The sequence below is a fragment of the Perca fluviatilis genome, chromosome 1 (assembly GCF_010015445.1).
Source record: "Perca fluviatilis chromosome 1, GENO_Pfluv_1.0, whole genome shotgun sequence".
Classification (NCBI taxonomy): Eukaryota; Metazoa; Chordata; class Actinopteri; order Perciformes; family Percidae; genus Perca; species Perca fluviatilis.
Window position 1 is genome coordinate 35451212 of NC_053112.1, and position 19494 is coordinate 35470705.

The 19494-nt window shown below is 44.9% G+C and overlaps 1 protein-coding gene across 14 annotated transcripts in view; it reads right to left on the minus strand.

Annotated features, from left to right (window-relative positions):
* Positions 1-5727: 5727 nt before the first annotated feature.
* The window catches only part of htt (huntingtin), a 35421-nt gene continuing 21654 nt past the window's right edge, over positions 5728-19494 (minus strand). For 4 of the 14 annotated variants that reach the window (XM_039816470.1, XM_039816398.1, XM_039816482.1 and 1 more), the window contains 22 exons: positions 19168-19303; positions 18908-19030; positions 18588-18795; positions 18187-18332; positions 17728-17905; positions 17512-17613; positions 17150-17334; positions 16943-17069; positions 16650-16753; positions 16191-16345; positions 15948-16087; positions 15778-15860; positions 15515-15645; positions 14593-14725; positions 14220-14375; positions 13887-14077; positions 13507-13621; positions 12007-12220; positions 9714-9933; positions 9263-9425; positions 8187-8347; positions 5728-8001 (listed from right to left, as the gene is read on the minus strand). In XM_039816470.1, the coding sequence (XP_039672404.1) occupies positions 7788-8001; positions 8187-8347; positions 9263-9425; positions 9714-9933; positions 12007-12220; positions 13507-13621; positions 13887-14077; positions 14220-14375; positions 14593-14725; positions 15515-15645; positions 15778-15860; positions 15948-16087; positions 16191-16345; positions 16650-16753; positions 16943-17069; positions 17150-17334; positions 17512-17613; positions 17728-17905; positions 18187-18332; positions 18588-18795; positions 18908-19030; positions 19168-19303 (3385 nt within the window). In that variant the 3' untranslated portion in view covers positions 5728-7787. Of the gene's footprint in view, positions 8002-8186; positions 8348-9262; positions 9426-9713; positions 9934-12006; positions 12221-13506; positions 13622-13886; positions 14078-14219; positions 14376-14592; positions 14726-15514; positions 15646-15777; positions 15864-15947; positions 16088-16190; positions 16346-16649; positions 16754-16942; positions 17070-17149; positions 17335-17511; positions 17614-17727; positions 17906-18186; positions 18333-18587; positions 18796-18907; positions 19031-19167; positions 19304-19494 lie in introns of all 14 variants that reach the window. The other 10 variants (XM_039816389.1, XM_039816453.1, XM_039816405.1 and 7 more) reach the window with 5 other exon arrangements.

Sequence of the window (19494 nt, forward strand, 5' to 3'; positions counted from 1 at the left end):
AGTAGCCTTAAGAGGAGGAGGAGGAGGAGGACTGGAGAAGAGGGAGGTGTGTTTAGAGTGGGCAACGGAGGCGGGCGGGGTGGTCAGAGGGGGGGGGAGCACTTCAAACAGTGCACATGATGATAAAGAAAATACATGTACATGTTTTTGGTGCAGTGCATAAACTATATATGCACATTATATAGAATGTATCTGGGGAGTTTTTCTAGGCTGCTGCCAACAGTGGTAGCAGTCTTGTTTTCTGTGGGGGGGGGGGAGGGTCAAGGTCCTTCAACTGTACAGCTACTATTGTCCGACTTGAAAAGCATCAGCACAATGCAGCAAGAAGCCCCTCCCAGCACTTTAAAGTGAACCAGTTGTTTCTTCAATATGCCACTGAATGAAACAGCCTACTTTAGCAAAAAGCTGCATCTGAGGGCCAACAACCACAGACAGTATATAAGAAACCAATAACGTGCAAACTGTTCTCGGAGTAGCTTCCAGCTGATACCTGAATTGCTGTTTCAAACCAGAAGGACAACACACACGTGTTGGTTTGTGGAAGCGATTCATTGTGTTTTTTGTATTCATGTATTCATTTATTTTTATTTTCGCTGGTTAACATTTTTGCAGTATATAGTACAGGTGCAAGATATGTATCGACTCAATATCGTTATCGCAATATCACGTTGCGCAAGATATATCAAATGAATTACCGTTATCGCAATATATCGAAAGTGTCGCGATAAGTACGCAATATTTAGTTTATTTTGTGGAGCGCTGCGTCCCGTCCGTTGGCTGTGTGGTTTAGTTGGGTTTGATTTACAGCTTGAAACGCTATAATGATCATGTTTCATTGGCCAGTTGCCGTGCCACTTGCACATGTTAGTGCACGTCAGCGCACGGGGCCACTACGTGACAAACCCTATGGAGCGTACCACGGGGCCACTACGTGACAAACCCTATGGAGCGTACCACGGGGCCACTACGTGACAAACCCATGGAGCCTTACCGGGCCAATTACGTGACAAACCCTATGGAGCGCATTAACGGGCCACTACGTGACAAACCCTATGGAGCCGTATCCGGGCCAATTACGTGACAAACCCTATGGAGCGTAGGGGCCACTACGTGACAAACCCTATGGAGTACCACGCCACTATGAAAACTTATGAGCGAGGCACTACAAACCCTATAGGCAGCCATATGACAAACCCTATGGAGCGCACACGGGCCACGTGACAAACCCTATGGAGCGTACCACGGGGCCACTACGTGACAAACCCTATGGAGCGTACCACGGGGCCACTACGTGACAAACCCTATGGAGCGTATCGGGCCACCACGTGACAAACCCTAACGCATTCACGGGCCACTACGTGAAAACCTTATGGAGCCGCATCACGGGGCCACTACTACGTGACAAACCCTATGGAGCCGCACGGGGCCATATACGTGACAAACCCTATGGAGCCGTACCACGGGGCCAATTACGTGAAAACCCTATGGAGCGCACACGGGGCCACTACGTGACAAACCCTGCGGAGCCGCATTACGGGCCACTACGTGAAAACCCTATGGAGCGTATACGGGGCTACTACGGAAAACCCTATGGAGCGTACCACGGGGCCACTAGCGTGAAAAACCTTATGGAGCCGCATTACCGGGCCACTACGTGACAAACCCTATGGAGCGTACCCGGGGCCACTACGTGAAAACCCTATGGAGCGCATCACGGGGGCCACTACGTGACAAACCCTATGGAGCCGCATTCACCGGCCACCACGGAAAAACCTTATGGAGCTGCATCCACGGGGCCACTACGCTGACAAACCCTATGGAGCGTACCACGGGGCCACTACGTGACAAACCCTATGGAGCGTACCACGGGGCCACTACGTGACAAACCCTATGGAGCGTACCACGGGGCCACTACGTGACAAACCCTATGGAGCGTACCACGGGGCCACTACGTGACAAACCCTATGGAGCGTACCACGGGGCCACTACGTGACAAACCCTATGGAGCGTACCACGGGGCCACTACGTGACAAACCCTATGGAGCGTACCACGGGGCCACTACGTGACAAACCCTATGGAGCGTACCACGGGGCCACTACGTGACAAACCCTATGGAGCGTACCACGGGGCCACTACGCGAAAACCTTATGGAGCGCACCACGGGGCCACTACGTGACAAACCCTATGGAGCCGCACCGGGGCCACTACGCGACAAACCCTATGGAGCCGTACCACGGGGCCACTACGTGAAAAACCCTATGGAGCCGCACACGGGGCCACTACGTGAAAACCCTATGGAGCGTCGGGCTACTACGTGAAAACCCTATGGAGCTGCACGGGCCACTACTGCGAAAAACCTTATGGAGCCGCGTATCCGGGCCACTACGTGACAAACCCTATGGAGCGTACCCACGGGCCACTACGTGAAAACCCTATGGAGCGATTACCACGGGCCACTACGTGACAAAACCCTATGGAGCCGCACACGGGGCCACTACGGGAAAACCTTATGGAGCGTACCACGGGGCCACTACGTGACAAAACCCTATGGAGCGCATCACGGGGCCACTACGCGACAAACCCTATGGAGCCGCACACGGGGCCACTACGTGACAAACCCTATGGAGCGCATCACGGGCCACTACGTGACAAACCCTATGGGCGCATCCAGGGGGCCACTACGTGACAAACCCTATGGCAGTACCCACGGGGCCACTACGTGACAAACCCTATGGGCGCATTCACGGGCCACTACGTGACAAACCCTATGGAGCCGTACCACGGGCCACTACGTGACAAACCCTATGGACGTTCCCGCGAGCGCATCACGGGCCATACCACCCCTTGGAGCACCGGGCCCTACGTGACAAACCCTATGGGCGTACCACGGGGCCACTAACGTGACAAACCCTATGGAGCTTTACCACGGGGCATACGTGACAAACCCTATGGGGCGTACCACGGGGCCACTACGTGACAAACCCTATGGAGCGTACCACGGGGCCACTACGTGACAAACCCTATGGAGCGTACCACGGGGCCACTACGTGACAAACCCTATGGAGCGTACCACGGGGCCACTACGTGACAAACCCTATCATGTGTGTGCATATTTGGACAGAGTGACAGTGTAAGTGAAAAAATAGATAGAGACAAAAAACCGGAACAAATCAGAGAAGCGAAAGAAAAGTTGTGTCCTGTTCTCTTTATTTATATATGTTATACTGTCCAACCAGTGAGACATGTCCTGTTCTGTAGACATGGTACTTATTTATATATGTTATACTGTCCAACCAGTGAGACATGTCCTGTTCTGTAGACATGGTCCTTATTTATATATTTTATACTGTCCAACCAGTGAGACATGTCCTGTTCTGTAGACATGGTCCTTATTTATATATGTTATACTGTCCAACCAGTGAGACATGTCCTGTTCTGTAGACATGGTCCTTATTTATATATGTTATACTGTCCAACCAGTGAGACATGTCCTGTTCTGTAGACATGGTCCTTATTTATATATTTTATACTGTCCAACCAGTGAGACATGTCCTGTTCTGTAGACATGGTCCTTATTTATATATGTTATACTGTCCAACCAGTGAGACATGTCCTGTTCTGTAGACATGGTCCTTATTTATATATGTTATACTGTCCAACCAGTGAGACATGTCCTGTTCTGTAGACATGGTCCTTATTTATATATTTTATACTGTCCAACCAGTAAGACATGTCCTGTTCTGTAGACATGGTCCTTATTTATTTATTCATGTCCAATATGACCGTTGAAATAAGAAAACTTGCTTAATTTGTTATGAATCTATTTTGATGTGTTTTCCCGTAACTTTTGTCGTTCACGTTTAAAAATATCGAAATTAATATCGATATCGCAATATTCATAATCGATATTGCAATATCACGTTGTCAATATCGTGCAACCCTAGTATATAGTTACAATAAGCTCAATTCAGTATAAAAAGATCTAAAACGTTGTTTTAAGTCATAACGTGACATAAGTTAATTGTCTTTCCAAAACTGTAACCGGTTCCGCTTTATGTGACGTTGACCGTTTTAGTTTATATTGTAAATGCTTAAAGTCGTACAGATGGCACGATAAACCCTTTTTCTTAAAGTTCAGTCATAAAAAGCGTTTGCTTGTACGTACAGTGGCCTAATACCTGTGCCATCGTGATTTCAGCTCAGTGCTTGATGAACCATCTGTCTGGTAATCCTGTTAATACCTTTTAATCATGAACCACCCATCTTAATGGGTGCTGTAAAATAAGAGCAACATATGTTTAGTCTATAAAAGAGAATTACAGCCTGGCTGAGAAAAGGAAATTGTACAAAATGCAATTACTTGATCATATCAGAAGTTGAGAGTTAAGGTCTGATAACAGGCTTCAAATGAGATACACTATGGACCTTTAAATGACCACATGTTGGTACTGTAAAATCAGGTTTTTCTTTCAGCTTGTCTGGCTAAACCTGAGCTGGCAATAGCATCGTTCTTTCTGACAGAGAGGAAGACGAGAAACCGCACGGCAGAACACTACATGGTTGTATCCTCACAGGTCGATCGGGTTAGAGACACACAGCCCTGCGTGCCAAACGGTTAGTTTGTAACATCTTCGTCTGAAAACACATAAACCACCTTCTGCTATCAGCTTTCCATCTCAGTAATCAAGCTGAATTTACAACTCCCCTGAAGGAATCGTACAATTCACAAACATCACATGTTGAACATCTTTAAATAATTTATTCATTTCTACGACAGACCATATGCAGTGATTACTCTTTAAAATATGAAAATGAACTGAAATACACAATCTCTTCTTTCTTTTTACAGGCAATTGTATGTATGTATGTATATATATATGTATTTATTTAAAAAGAAAATTAAAAACAAAGAGGCTCTACAGTCCTGTTGGAGTATCCAGACAAGAAACTGTAAAGGGCGAACACAATTTGCAGTCTATACTTCTTTTATTACCACCTTAAGAATCATTGTATGAATAACAGTTGTGGCAAGTGGTCACCAAACTATTTTCTAGTAAGGGTATTCTAGTACGTGGTATTCTTTAAAAGCCAAACACCAACATGCTAATTGCAAAGACAGTTGGCATTATAGGGAGCATGAAAAAGAACTCGGCAGCAAAAATATGTCACCGCAGCGAATCCAATTCCATTAGACCAAAAACAAGGACTATATTATCTTCGGAGTTGCTGATTCTCCAAGCGGAAGAGAAATAGTCTTAAAAGGGAAGCATGTTAAATCAGTTGAACATGACCTTTGTCCACGAAATCCACACCCATCTCTGAAAACCACAAAAGATTTCTGGGTAATCGTATTCCCCCCTCTGCAGGGGTCCCCAGTCAGTCTTTTGCTATCCCTGTGCCTGGAACATTCTCCCTTTATCCTGTTTTTGAATTTACTTTATCAGAAGTAGTCCAGAATGGTTTTTCTGTCATCCTCTATATTTTTCCTCACCACACAAATCCAAACTGACTTTGAAGAGGCTGTCGATCTTCTGAGGAGAAAAAGAAAAAAACTCTTTTAGGCTTCTTTTATCTACTTCAGGGAGGCCTCACAATGGAATGGAATGACCGCTGCAGGGGACTCAAGTCGTTTATTGTGTGAATACATTATTTTAATATGACCAAAGGAAGCCAGTCTCATTGCTCTGAAGGTTGGAAAGTGGCAACATGTTCAGCATACAAATCAGTTTTTTTTTTTTTTTACTTGTATGTACTGTAGGACTCAACTGTATATCAAGAAAGCGCATAACATGAGTTTTTAAGTGCTAAGGTGTATTTAATATTCTGCACAAAGACAATGAATGAGGACATATTTGCCAATTGTTAACAGAGACAATATTTAAAGCTAAAAAAAAAAAAAACCCACAAAACTCCTGCTGTCACACGCCATCACTACGCTACACTTCCTCATCTGTTGATTTGTCAAAGCTGCTGTTGGTCGCCAAGGTTACAAGGCTCCCTTTGGATTGTGTTGCATCTCTTCCACACAAACAGTCATGGCAACCATACCCACAGAAATAACAGTATTAAGGACTATGCAAGAAATAGCAGTAATGCTAAGCATGCTTTCAAGCTTTCAGTGTACAGGACAGACATATATTCAGTCTTTTAGCTAAGGCGAGTGTATGTACAGAGAAACCCCGCCCAGCACACGCCCAGGCAACTCCAGGTCAAGTCTTCAGTAAAATACTATAAGCTCGTAGCTTTGTGCATTCTGCGGTCAGCTGAGTCCCCGATTCTTCATTTTCTGATCATGTGTAGGTGTGTTAGGACAGAAAAATAAGACATTATGGTTCTTGTCTTTAAGATCTCTCATCTTAACACCGTTGGGATTTTATCATGCACCATGGCTTTCATATTACATTACATTTACTTTTTTTTTTTTACAAGATACGAAGCTAACGATTAAAAGAAGACTACAAATTTTACTTCCAGTCTTATTACAACAATAGTCACATCTTACATCCTGAGAATTAAAAGAGATGAGAAATGGACAAGTGGAATCATTCAGGTGCATTGGGAGCATACCAGACTTGAACGTAATTTATAAAAAAAAAAAAAAAAAAAAAAAAAAAGCGACCGACAAATCATGAAAAGAAATGCTTTTCTGCTCCTGGTTTAAAAAAAAGAAAGAAAAAAGAAAAGTTGGTATTTTCTTGCTGAACAGTTCCTACCTTCTTGAGTATTTGTATATGGGCCCTTACACAGTTAAAACTAGGCATCATTTTGAAAACGCAGAAAGATTTTTTTTTTTTTTTTTTTTATAGTTTCCAGTATATACCCGTCTAATTCTTTGTCCATTCAACATAACATCCAGAATCGGCCACTGCACAGATACCAAAACTTGCTTAAATGGGTGCAAACAAGTTGCCCTTTCTGCAGTGATAAATCCCAACATCCATCCCCTGCTTCTCATAGTTACTGAAAGAAAAAAAAAAAGATAAAAAAACTATGGCTATTATAGTGATCATTCTTTTACATAAAATATTTACTATTTAACTTGTGTCAAGAGAATGACCACAAGTAACTTAAATATAAAAAAGGTCTTCAAATATAGTATTACTGAAAACATAAGCAGGCATTTCTGACCCTTTTGTGTCAGCCCATTGTCAGTGTCCCAACCAGACCTTAAGCACTCAACAAAACACACTGAAAAATAGATGCATTGAAACTTTAAATATAGTAAATACTTTGTATCTTAGTTTTCTCTGTATTTTACTTTACTGACATCACAATACTCAAGCACATCCTCACAGGAAAACAAAACCAATTTATGTGTTTGAATGTTAGATGTATGTTCTTAATCAAGGTGCTGTCATTCGTCTTGAGGAATGATCTGTGGTGGTGGTGGGGGGTGGGGAGAACAGTTTGAAGGCTTTGCAGCTAGTGTCCTTCATATAAAAAGGGGCACTTTTCAAACCGTTCTTTTCCATTTACCATATGTCCTAAAACTGACTTGGATTCAGATCTCCCCTTGGTTTTTCTTTAGCTTGCTCCACTGAATCCATCATGGTGCCTTTATTTGTTCTACTCATTTCACATCGGTGTAGAGGGAAAGGGATGAGGCTGCAGTAGATTTTTCTAATGAAACCGTCTGTTCTTCCCCTCCGTAATTACTCAAGGGGGAGCTGTATATGGAGATCTAATTTCTCGCCCTACCACGTTTCTCTCTAATCTACTTTTCTCCCCGTGCCTCACTCCCCCCGGCCTCTCTCTGTGCCTTCATGGCCACCTCAGCCTGTCGCCCTCAGAGTGATGTGTCCCGGTGGATTGACTGCAGACAGCCCAGCAGCTGGTAATAAGGGCTGCCTGGTGAGGCCACCGTCTCAAAGACGGACTGGAAGGCCCTGCGGTCCAGCTCCTCGTCAATCTGGTGCTGGTAGAAGTCCATGGCCACCAGACAGAACAGGTTGACGTCCACCACCTCACTAGAGCCCATACGGCTGATCACGTGTGGCAGTCTGGTTGAGAGCAGGGGGGGTTAAGGACAACAGACCACACTGTTTGGTAAGCTGTACATTTACACTTTGCTGCTACATCCCCACATACGGTATATATACACACACACACACACACACACACACACACACACACACGACAACCCGATCACTGTGCTGCTCATGGGATTCACGTCATGAAAGGATACAGGGCTGAGATCCACTGGGAGGTGGACGCAGAGACAAAGAAACAGGAGAGGCTCCACATGGCCATGGCCACTGGCGTCCGCTGAGTGAAGTTGGACAAGGACAGCAGCACCCAGTCTCGCACCATAGATGACTGGCCTGTGGCATGAAGTGTCTGAAACACCTGAAGGTGGGTGCAGAGCAGAGGGAGAGGTGGGAAAAGGAGAGGAATTAGACCGACAAATGGATTACAATGATTTTTTTTTTTTAAAGTTAGTTCAGATATAAAAAACAAACAATATGTTGCGAAAGCAGCCCATGAACCTGCCAACAATAAATGTAAACAAGGCATCATTTTGGGTAGTTTGTACACCAGATTACTCATTAGTGCTATCCTTCCCTGACACAGACACTCTGGCTGTCAGTTGTCTCTGATTGGCATTTTCAAATGGGGAAAAGAAGGCTGCGGTTCTGGAAAATATAAAAAGAAATTCTGCTAAATTACTAAGTTTATTTTCTGTCAGTTTGAGGGAAGAAATGCAGCAGCAGCAGATTCTCAGGCGTTTAATAAAAAATTTATAAAAAAAGATCCCAGAAGATCTCAAAATGTAGGCTGGTTTAGCAAAGCACCACAATATTTACATGTTCAAGGAGAACTTCCATTTCAATAAGCATGGCTGTTTTCTACTCCACTATTCACATTTATCCTTCGAGTTACATCCCTGGACAACAACTAGAACATGCCGTCTTTGTTCTAGCTTAATGTTGTCTTGGCAACGTATTGTCTGATTGGACAACAAAAGAACTGGCTGGGAAAGTCAAAACAGAGGTACCAAGTAACAACTTCCCTGAGACTGGACTTTCTTTACTTTTCAATTCTGTTACGCTCCTTGCAAGAAGCATACGTTGCAGCATTTCTGTTGTCAAATAATTTGATTTAAAAAAATAAATAAAATAAATGACCATTAAAATCAGATCCAATGTTGCCTTGTGAGCCTCATGTACAGAATATTAGTGTGTTTTTAATCTGGTTATTGTTTGGCGTAAAAGGAATTAAATGGTCGAGTGATTCTTGGCATTTGCATGCCCTGCTGCTGACCTTGTAGACGACAGTGGCCATGAATTGTGGGTAAGGTTGCAGATTGGACAGGAACTCGCCGATGACCTTGTTCATGACGTCCTGTGGCGGGAAGAAGTCGTCCAGAAACTGGGGCAGAATCCTGGACACCACCCGAGCTTCGCTAGGTAAACCTTTCCGGATCCTGCAAACAGGAAACCCCGGAAGAGCAAATGACGGGAAACAAAACACGTGCTGCCACGATTTGTCAAAAAACGTAGGTCAGCTGGCAGCTGACACCCCCGTACAGGGCAAAGATGAACAAGGAAAGCTGAAATGTTAAGAGTGAAGTTAAACCAAGTGTATTTGTTTTTGTTTTTTATTAATAAAACTGTGGGCATTACTTGTATAATGGGAGGGTGTGTGTGTGTGTGTGTGTGTGTGTGTGTGTGTGTGTGTGTGTGTGTGTGTGTGTGTGTGTGTGTGTGTGTACCTGTCGAAGAGCACAGAGACCCTCTCCATGGCAACAATGATCGACTCGCTGTCTGGGGCCTGAGGGTCAGAGTGGGCGGGGCGACCGGCAGGGCTGGCTTTCTCCTTGCCTGAGGAGAAACCAACATGACCTGCCGTGACGCCCACCGCCTCTGCTACGGCAGAGGCAGAGTCAACCTGACCTCTAACCCCTGTCACGTCTGAACCCGACGCAAGCACCGCTGAGAGGACGAGAGGGGGGGGGGGAGGGGTGGCACCGGTTGAACCAGTAGGGGAGAGGTTAGAGTAGGGACACTGATATCACAAGATTCAGATCAGAATTTAAAAATCGACCTCAAACTGAAAATTGGTGAAAATCTGGGAGCTACCTTCAAGCGAATCACCTTAAGGAGTAGGTTTTCTCTAAGTGACTGGTGCTTAAAGCATTAGATTTCCAATGCCACGTTTTCAGGGTACATTACACACTAGGTGATCCTCTCCTGGGGCCCGATTGTGCCTCAGCTTGCTTTGCTGTACTGCACATAAAGAGAGGTATGCCTAAAGTTATGAATCAGTTTGAATTTTTTTTTTTTTTTTTTAAAGAGCCATGGTTTACTCAAAGGGTTTGCTAGCTAGCTCTTGGCACCAAAGAAGTGTTATTCAGCTAGTCAGCATGTGGGCAACTATATGCTAAGGGTTGCTCTAGTTAGTAGGGGACGACGTAGGGGGTTAGAGGTAGGGTATATCAGAGGTATGTATAGAATACACGTATCACATGCTGGAAGCAAGCAGGCGTTGTTTGTAATGTCGTCATAGGCATCATTAAAGGTTGTGCTGGAGGAGCCTAAACAAAAAAAAAGGTCTGTTATGCTGTAAAAAGAGGAATGTAAATCTAGTAGTATTGGTCAGCATGATAAGGACATGTAGGCGTTAACGGCAGTGTGTTTCAAGAGGGTAGATATGTAAACAACTGCAATAATATAGTATGTACTGTAAGCTGCATGCAATGGTGGAATGCACAATCAGGTGAAAGCTGGTAGGTTAGTATTTCAGTAGTCTTAATGGTGTAGACACATATAGCCGACGGGCGACCGTTGACAGAAAACCCCGTCGATATGATCGCGTCCCGAGGTCCAAAAAGGTGCCACAGAGACCAAAAAGACGAGAGGAGACGAGACGTAATACATCTCTATAACAGCAGGCGGCGCTAATCTGTAATGAAAACCGGCAGCTGATTGGAGGAACGCGTCACATGGGTTTGTTTTCTCCGGAAATTCAAAGCCAGACCGTCACGGCGGCCGTTCAGAATACGATCTCATATTGTACTAAAATAGTTCACTGAAACGTGTTTCTGAAAACATTTTAAGTGAGAAATAGGCCATGCAGTTCCTGAATCTGTCTTCATTTCAGCTCAACAAAAGGTCAGTTTAAAAGATTTTCATCAGATTTTGAGAGACTCTAGTCACCTCATCCCGCTCGTCATTTCCGGGTGAGTCCAGACTTCCCTGCCGCCGACCGAACATGTCAGGTCGGCCAAAATGAACGCCGACAGCCCCCCAGACGGACGACGGCACGGGACACACCGAACTGATTCGAGTCACTGACCTCGCCAGACTGTCCCACGGCCGATAATCGGGTTAATGTGTCCCGGCCTTTAGAGGCAGCTATGTTATTCTTAGGATTGTCCCAGTTCTGCCCCATAACACTTCCCCTTTCTTTTAGAGTCACCCTCAACCCTCACCCCCAACTATGAGGTAAGCACCTCCAGTGAGGGACGCAGTAATGGGACACACCAGCAGAAGCTAGGTGGAACTGGAGTGTCGTTATGTACTTTTATACTGCATTACTGCTGTCTATTCTTATTTTTAGCAGTTTGATAGCAAAGGCAAATCATTTGTGTGGGAGAGAGGTGGAGGGGACACTTTGCTATAGGGACACCTCTACATTTGACTGTACATGCTATTAGGAAGGAAGGGGTCTACTGTAGGAGGAGTGTACAGGAAAGAAATGGGAGACATCCTCACTTAAGCTGTAATGACATTAGTTAAGCTTGCAGGCCTTTAAGTTTAACCATTACTTAATTACAATGCCACAGTAGTTTAACTGATGATAAAAGTAGTCTACTTGTTTAGAGTGCCCATGCAGGTGATTTAGCCAGCTAGTTCAATCCCATGGGGAGTTTGCAGTGGGTGGAGAAAGTCTCAACAGCAGTAATGGAAGCACCAGTCCCTATACAGTACATGCTGGTGATTTCGCCAGAATGCAGGATGCTACATTGCGTTTGTGGTGGCTCAGTCACATAGAGCCCTTCTTACCAGTGTACATGCAGGTGAGCATGAGGCCCAGGGCAGCCATGGCTCTGTGTGGCGACGGCATGTTGACTCGGTCCACGCTGAGTTTGACCAGCGCTTCTCCGTCCACACGTGACAACTGCTCTGACAGCAGGAGGCGCTCCAGACCGCGCAGCACACAGTGATAGATGACGGAGGGAGTGGCGTCCTCGCTGGCCGACACCATCACACCACACAACTGAAAGACGGGGACAGAGGCAGGAGATCGAGGATAGAGAAAGGCAATTGGACAAAGAGGAAAAAGAAAAAAGGATGCATCATGTTAGACAGTGAATAGTTAAAAACTAAAAAAACTACACCAGCAGATCAACTAATTAACTTAATGCCAATTCATTGTGAGTGGAAAAAAAAAAAAAAAAAAAAAAAAAAAATCTAATTTCATAATCCTCTAAGGTCTAAGCCATTTTTTCCCCAATATTTGGTTTGCCTGGCCTCCTTTTGTAATGCTTGTATTACCTCAACCCAGTTATGCACAATCAAGTTCTAGACATAATTTCTTTCAGGAGAACCTGGGCTATCAGGATATGCATGCTGCAAGGATGTCACATGATTGTATCAATTGTTAACTATAAAGACTTAACGGAATCTCACTGAAATGCATTAAATTCACACAGAACAATAATGACTAAGGCTTTTGAAAATTGTTCTCCCAAGTCTTGGCAATCAACAAAATTATGAAACCATTTAGATTTCCCAAAAGTCCATACGCTTTTCTCCAAAAAAAAAAAAAAAAAGGTAACTCATCTTCAATGTATTATCTGTGCTATGACAATATCAGTAGGCCAAAATCACATTCATTTCAACCTCCAGGCTTCATTCTGGCATCTCTGCCAGGCCTGTGTAACTGTAACACTAACGCACGCCCTCCCCGCCCTCCTCCTCCTCTAAGGGCTCTCCATTCACTGAGCAAACTCGATGAGCAAATTACTTCATGTGATTGGTCAACAAAGCGGTCAGTCAATATGCCACTTTCAAAGATGGTAGCCGGCTAACAAAAAACAGATCGCTTTTCCATACAAAAAGATGAATAAATACAGTAAACAGCCATTCAATAAAAGTCACTCTCTTCACTAGCACGATTACTAAGCTTCTGGAAGGGCTACGAAGACACTGAAGGCCTCTTTAGAGGGTTAGCTCCCTGCTAACAAGCTATGACAAGACCAAGGTAATAAATTATTTATTTATGTTACAAAGACAATGTCATTCGGGGAATTTCTCTGCTTGTAAACAAAAGTAAGTCTCTACACTGTATTGATCTGGAGATATTAAAGACATATGAAGTACATATTCTCCTGTAGCGTCGACATAATTTAATGTCGAGACTGCTTGCGACAGAAATCAAACTCAAAATAATAGAGGAGTTTCTTTTTGAATGTTATTGACTCTTTCTATATTGGCGTCATACATTGTAGAGTTTTTTTTCCCCTAGTGAAGTTCATGTTATTTCACACACAGAATGTTTACCTGTATAATTCCAGCCATAAACTCAGCTCCTACATCCAGAGGGTAGTTCTCCATCATGTAGAAAGCCACTGCGCACATCACCAACACATGCTGCTGGTTATGCAGGTTCACACAGCTGCAGCATACAAAAAGAGGAGACATACAGCCAGTAGTTATTTGTTTGAAAAGTGAAGGTCAGCACCTAGTGGCCAAATGTTGCACTGCATTATTGGTCCCATTGCAGATTCTATGCTGATTAAAAAGGGTTTTAGTCTAGATTAAAGCAATTTGTCTGAGGCCGGTACATTGTGGCGAAAGACTTGTAATCTGCACTAGCTCTAAAATGGATAAAACAAATCTTTTTGAGAAAGTTTGAGACAGAGAATGAGAGAGATACTCACTGAGCGATAGCCCTGAGGTTGGACAGAAGGTACTCGGAGACGGTGGGGATGAGCTGTTTGGCGGTGTCATCCAGCAAGTCACACTCCAACACATACAGCACTCCATGTAGAGCCCCCATGCGGCTGGGCAGGTGGGTGCTGCGCAGGGTGGTCTCCAACAGGCGACACACAGGCTCCGCTATTGCTTTGTCCTAGAAATATACATTTAGACTGTTCGTACAATGTGGAATATCAGATTACAGGGCTAATGGTACACTACAACAACCAATCACAAACACACATCCTTCTCCACCATCAAAAGGTTCCCCCCAAAACACACACTGCCATACTGACCATGCCCAGAACGGCAGCAGCCTTGCAGATGGCAGGCACCAGGTATTGATTGAGGATCTCATCCTCTGGCGGGTGGAGCTTCTGCAGTTCCATCAGGGTAGAGAACATCATGTCAAACTGGTTCCGCTCTGTGAACAGGTCCGACACCGCCAGCAGCTACAGAGAACGACAAGAGGGGGAAGACGGTGGAGAGGGTGAGAGGAGAGCTGACCCCTTGGTCCATTTCTGAAAGGATCCCCCTCAAACATTTCTTTTCCCAGAACAGACAAGCAGGTAAGGATTTTTATTGTCCGCTTTCCAGAGTGAGGAAAACTAGGGTCTTTGTTTACTTTTTTTCGAGAATAATTTGGAAATAGTCTGCATTGTAGCTCACCGATCGAACCACTTCACTGACGAGGATGGTCGGGGTCCTCCTGTTACTCGGGGAGCCGGGGATCAGCCACTGGCTGTAGAGCTCCAGCAGAAACTGGGAACACGAATGAATGTCCACGCCTGCACGATGCTTCCTGAAAAGCACAGATGGACAGTAGTCATTTTTCCATCAAGCGAATTTTAAGCAAACTTAAAATGTCACAAAAAAGAAAAGAAAAAAGGAATTGCGAATTAGAAGCGTTTAAAATCAACTGGTTTAGAGCAAATAAACTAGACTATGCAAAGCGTAGTTTTGTCACAAGTTGACATTACGCATGGTTGTAGATTGCAAACCGACTTGCTAAATCAAAAAGTTTAGTTAAGTTCTTTGGCTAAATGGAGAGAGGTAGCATTGTACAAGTTAGCCACCTGTGTAGAATACAGGGTTGTGGCATAGACATTTGGTGTCGGGGAAACAACCGTTCACCGCTGTGTATATGCGGTGTGCAGGGCCACACGATTCAAGCTGTTGAACCAATTCGTCAATTTACCCGATGTGGCTGAGGCGCAGGCAATAGCGCACCGGAACTCCACTACCTTCTGCCACTAGTGTACGAAGCACTGGATGGGACCCGTATCCCAATCCTTCCCCCATCGGATGGATAGCGGGACCATGGTCACGTGAGTTACACGTTCGCTATGTCACAACTCTGCAAAGCGGTTTCCATCTCCGATTTTGTGCATTAACTTTTTTGAAAAAGGAAAAAAAACACCTCAAGCGAGCGTAAAAACTTCTTGCCGTTTCCATCAACATTTTCTAATACTTCAAAATGTGCATAAAAATACGTTGATGAAACATGACAAGTGATAAGTCCCATTGTGCACTTGTTTAAGTGCATGTGTGTTGAGACTGAAGAAATGTATAAGTGAGCTAATGGACTGACCTAGAGTTGATAGGAGATATGGGTGGGGAGGTGGGGGCTGGAGTGTCTGCTTCATCTTCTTCATCCTCACCCCACTCTTCCTCCCTCAGTGGGGTGATGTTGTTACCTAACCACACTGAGTGAATGGAGACCTGGAGAAAGAGAAAATATTTAACATTGTGCTACTAAAAGAATAATAATAATAATAATAATTTAAACTTTAACACACTGTTCCTCAAGTTTAATTTTATCCACGACTTCCTCTTTTTTTATGAATACATTACCTGTCCCAGTTTGTAGTCCATGTTGCCCATCTCCCTCTCTGTGTTGATCTGAAGTAGCAGCTTCTCATGGCTGATCAGCGTGCCTGCTGAAGCAAAATTAGACAAGAAATTGGAGTGGTAGGTGCAAGTGCAACAGCTGTGGGTGGAGTGAGACTTTGTGAATGCGTTACCAGCTGAGGCTGCCGACAGCGAGGGTACAGGATCCCAGGCGTGGTACGGATGGTGTGTATGAACATTGTCTCTCTTAGACACAAGAGCCTGAATCTCTCGCTCTACCTCGCCCCTGATCACTGCAAGTTTCCTCCCAAACCTGGGCACACACAATTTTCATATTCGTTTTAATATCAGTGCATGCTTATTTTGGGAAAATTATTCTGGGTAAAAAGAAAAAAAACTATTGCACAGCTACGTACCGTGTTTCTAGGGCTTTGAGGCTCTTGTTGCGGGGCTGCTGTTCCAGACAGCTGACTGCAGGGTTGCCAGCAGTGGGCAGGGTCATTGCACTCAGCACCAGGCTGGTGATGGCCTGCACTGCTAACACATTCAACTGGGTACGCTCCAAGTCCTCCTGGAGACAAAATTATAAACAAAACCTCAAGACCGATGGAAAAGACGAGAGAGGGAGGGAACTGAGGGCTATAGAATAGTTTCCCACTATTTATTCCAACGTGTGAGGTCTGTCATGAAATACAGAGCGCGCATTTCTTCAGTGCTCACATGCTGAATATACACAAATCAAATGCTTGCACGTTTCTTATTACAGTAAGCAATTATGGGAGTTCTTATACAGGCAAATAGGAGTGATGAGTACTGTAGTCGTGTCAACCGCACTAACCTCCTGTGCGTTTAAGTGTGTGTGAGAGTGAGTGTACCTCCTGCTGCGTCTCCTCCTCCTGGTCCATAGTTATGGGTTGGGTGACCAGCACCCCCAGCAGTGTGGCCCAGGTCTCCTCAAACTGAGTCCTGCTGCTCCAGCCTAAACACATAGCAACAAAACCATTCAAAAGAATATACAGTATGCACCCGTCACACTCAGACAAAAATCTGATGTAATGGTGCCATTCAGAGTTTACTCTACGGAATCATTCCAGACGTGCAGTAATCAGTAGTAGACAATGCAATGGTCGGAAAGCCCATTTCATGACGTGTGTGTATGTTTATGTACCCAGTGTGTTGATGCGGTAGAGGAACTCTCTGAAGACATCCTTTTCCTGCAGGAAGTCGACAGGGATCTCAGGCAGCGTTGTGCCGTACTCTCCTCCTGGCTGAGGGGACCAGCCCAGTTTCCAAACCTACACAACACCTGATTTTAACAGACCAATAGATTCCTGTATAATACAAACTCAAAGCATAATATCTTTTGCACACTGACCAGTGGTGGTACTCGGGTGTAGCTGTTGACCAGAGGCAGTCGGGACAGACTGATGACAATGTTGCGTAAGGTTGGTGTGAGAAAGGCGGGGAATGCACGGTTTCTATGGTGACCAAGGGCAAGGATGCTCTGCAGGCCGTCCACCAGCTCCGCCATGATCTCACATGCTTGCCACTCACACAGGTCTGCAACACACAGGTGAAGGCTTTAAGGGATAGGATTACAAATTCCCTCCGAGATCCGACTCAGAGGAAATGACATAATTTGACATCAAACGGAGGGGTGAAGAAAAGCCCTGAAAAAACCCCCACTAAAAACAGGACAACCCAGCAGTTTCACTGAATCGCTAAGTGAGTGCTCACGGTCAGCATGTGCCGAGTCCACTTCATCTCCTTCGGAGTCTCTCTCTGCCTTCATTTTCTTCTTCTCTGGATGCAGAAGCTGGTCACCAGGACTAACAGCCACTGGGAGGCCAAGACAAAATGTTTGATCAGCATTGAAATGACATGCAGAAAGTTTGAGTACAAGGTAGTCATGGCATGTGACCATAATAAAATATGTCCTGGCGGTCTCCTCACCTGCAACAATAATCAGGCGTAGGCAGTAAATGAGGGAGCAGGTGTGTGTAGTGTACTCTAGGGTGGAGAGCTTGTTCCAGACGCATGGCTGCTGCAGGGCCAGACACAGGCAGGACAGAGCCCACTGCAAGTCCACACTCAGGGGCAACTGGTTCTGGAGGAGATGCCACGCTACCACCTGGCAAAGAGAGAGACATACCACGATGGAAGATTAAGTAACCACATCTAACATCAAAATTTAAAGTAGACAATTAGGATGGAATTATAGAGTCCCAATTACGTTAGACAAAACATTACACCAATATTACCACTATTATATGACTGACATTAAAGCCTAGGAGTCTTGCCAAATGAGAGAAACTAAGTTCTTCCAAAAGGATTTGATTATATGAATCTATAGACAAGAATCAGTCAAACAAGTTAGATGAAAAATCCCATGTTTAATATGTGGTCTTTTACCTCAGTGGCAGTGCAGGTGAAAGTGGTGATGAGGTGTTCCTTGTCAGAGGGGATATGTAGTGAGGGAGGCAGCTGGCTTACACTCAGCAGGTACTGGGACAGAGCTCTGCAGAGCGACAAAACCCTGGGGTAGAAACTTGGCTCATCTGAAAAACAGACAGAATAATGACAACAGTGCAAAGGGAGAACATTTCTCCTACAATTCCCCCTCCGATATTATCCTGCTTATAATACACAATGCAAAGTCAATGCTTTAGAGGAAACGGCATGCTCAATAATGTCACTTTAAGTTCAATTTGTTCAAGAGCCCTCAAAAGAGACTTAAAAATGTCAGTATATGACAAAAGAACTCTGACTTCTAGATTTTCCATCCACCATCTCTCCTTCCCTCCCACTCTCACCATACACTTCAGCCAGTTGGCTCCAGTACGGCTGTGGCTGGGCGGGTGGCAGGAAGGACTGGTGCGGGACAGGAAGTGACCCGGTGACTCCTGCGATCCGCTCTAGGGTCACCTGCAAGGCCGTCTCCAACAAGATCGCCCCCTGACCCCGTGCTAACCGCTGCATGCCCATACTTAGGCATGGGCACAGGAGGCTTAGGTTGAACTCCTGGTGGGGGGGGGGGTGGGGAGGACAGGTTCAGATGCAATATAATCTAATATAATTTTAATTCATCAATATGGTCAAGAATATTTATCCTCAATGTCTGATATCTGGGCACCTTGCAGCTCATGATGTTAAAGAGGTCAGTGGGAGGTAGTTTGGTGAGGAGTTCCGTCGTCTCCAACAGGGAAACATCTCCACGGAGACAACACTGAGACTTCACCAGAGCCACGTACCACTCCTGAAAACAAATTAAAAAATAAATAAAAACATACAAACTATTTATACCTCTCATTTTGAATTAATTTCCCTTTGCAGGATCAAGACACAGTAAAAACATGAAATACGGACCCACAGCCCGATTCTCTATTCACTCACCTTATCTGCAATGACCAGCTCAGGGGAAGGTGGTGGATCCCCATCTAATGGGTGTGATGTCACAGGAGGTGTGGGGCTGCTGGTGTCGGCGACAGTGGCTCTGAACCTGTCCAGCAGGGAGTAGAACCTCTGATGCCTGAGATAAGAGATGAAAAGAGGTTATATAATTCACCAGAAGTTATCTCAGGTAAATTTACAGAGTAGGTCTAGACCACACTCTACAATTTACAAAGACTCAACAATTTCCCCCAAGAGCAAGCATTTAGTGCATTTAGGAAAGGCTCTTGGTGGGTGGCCACATTTGTCCCCTCCCCCCCATTTGACTGA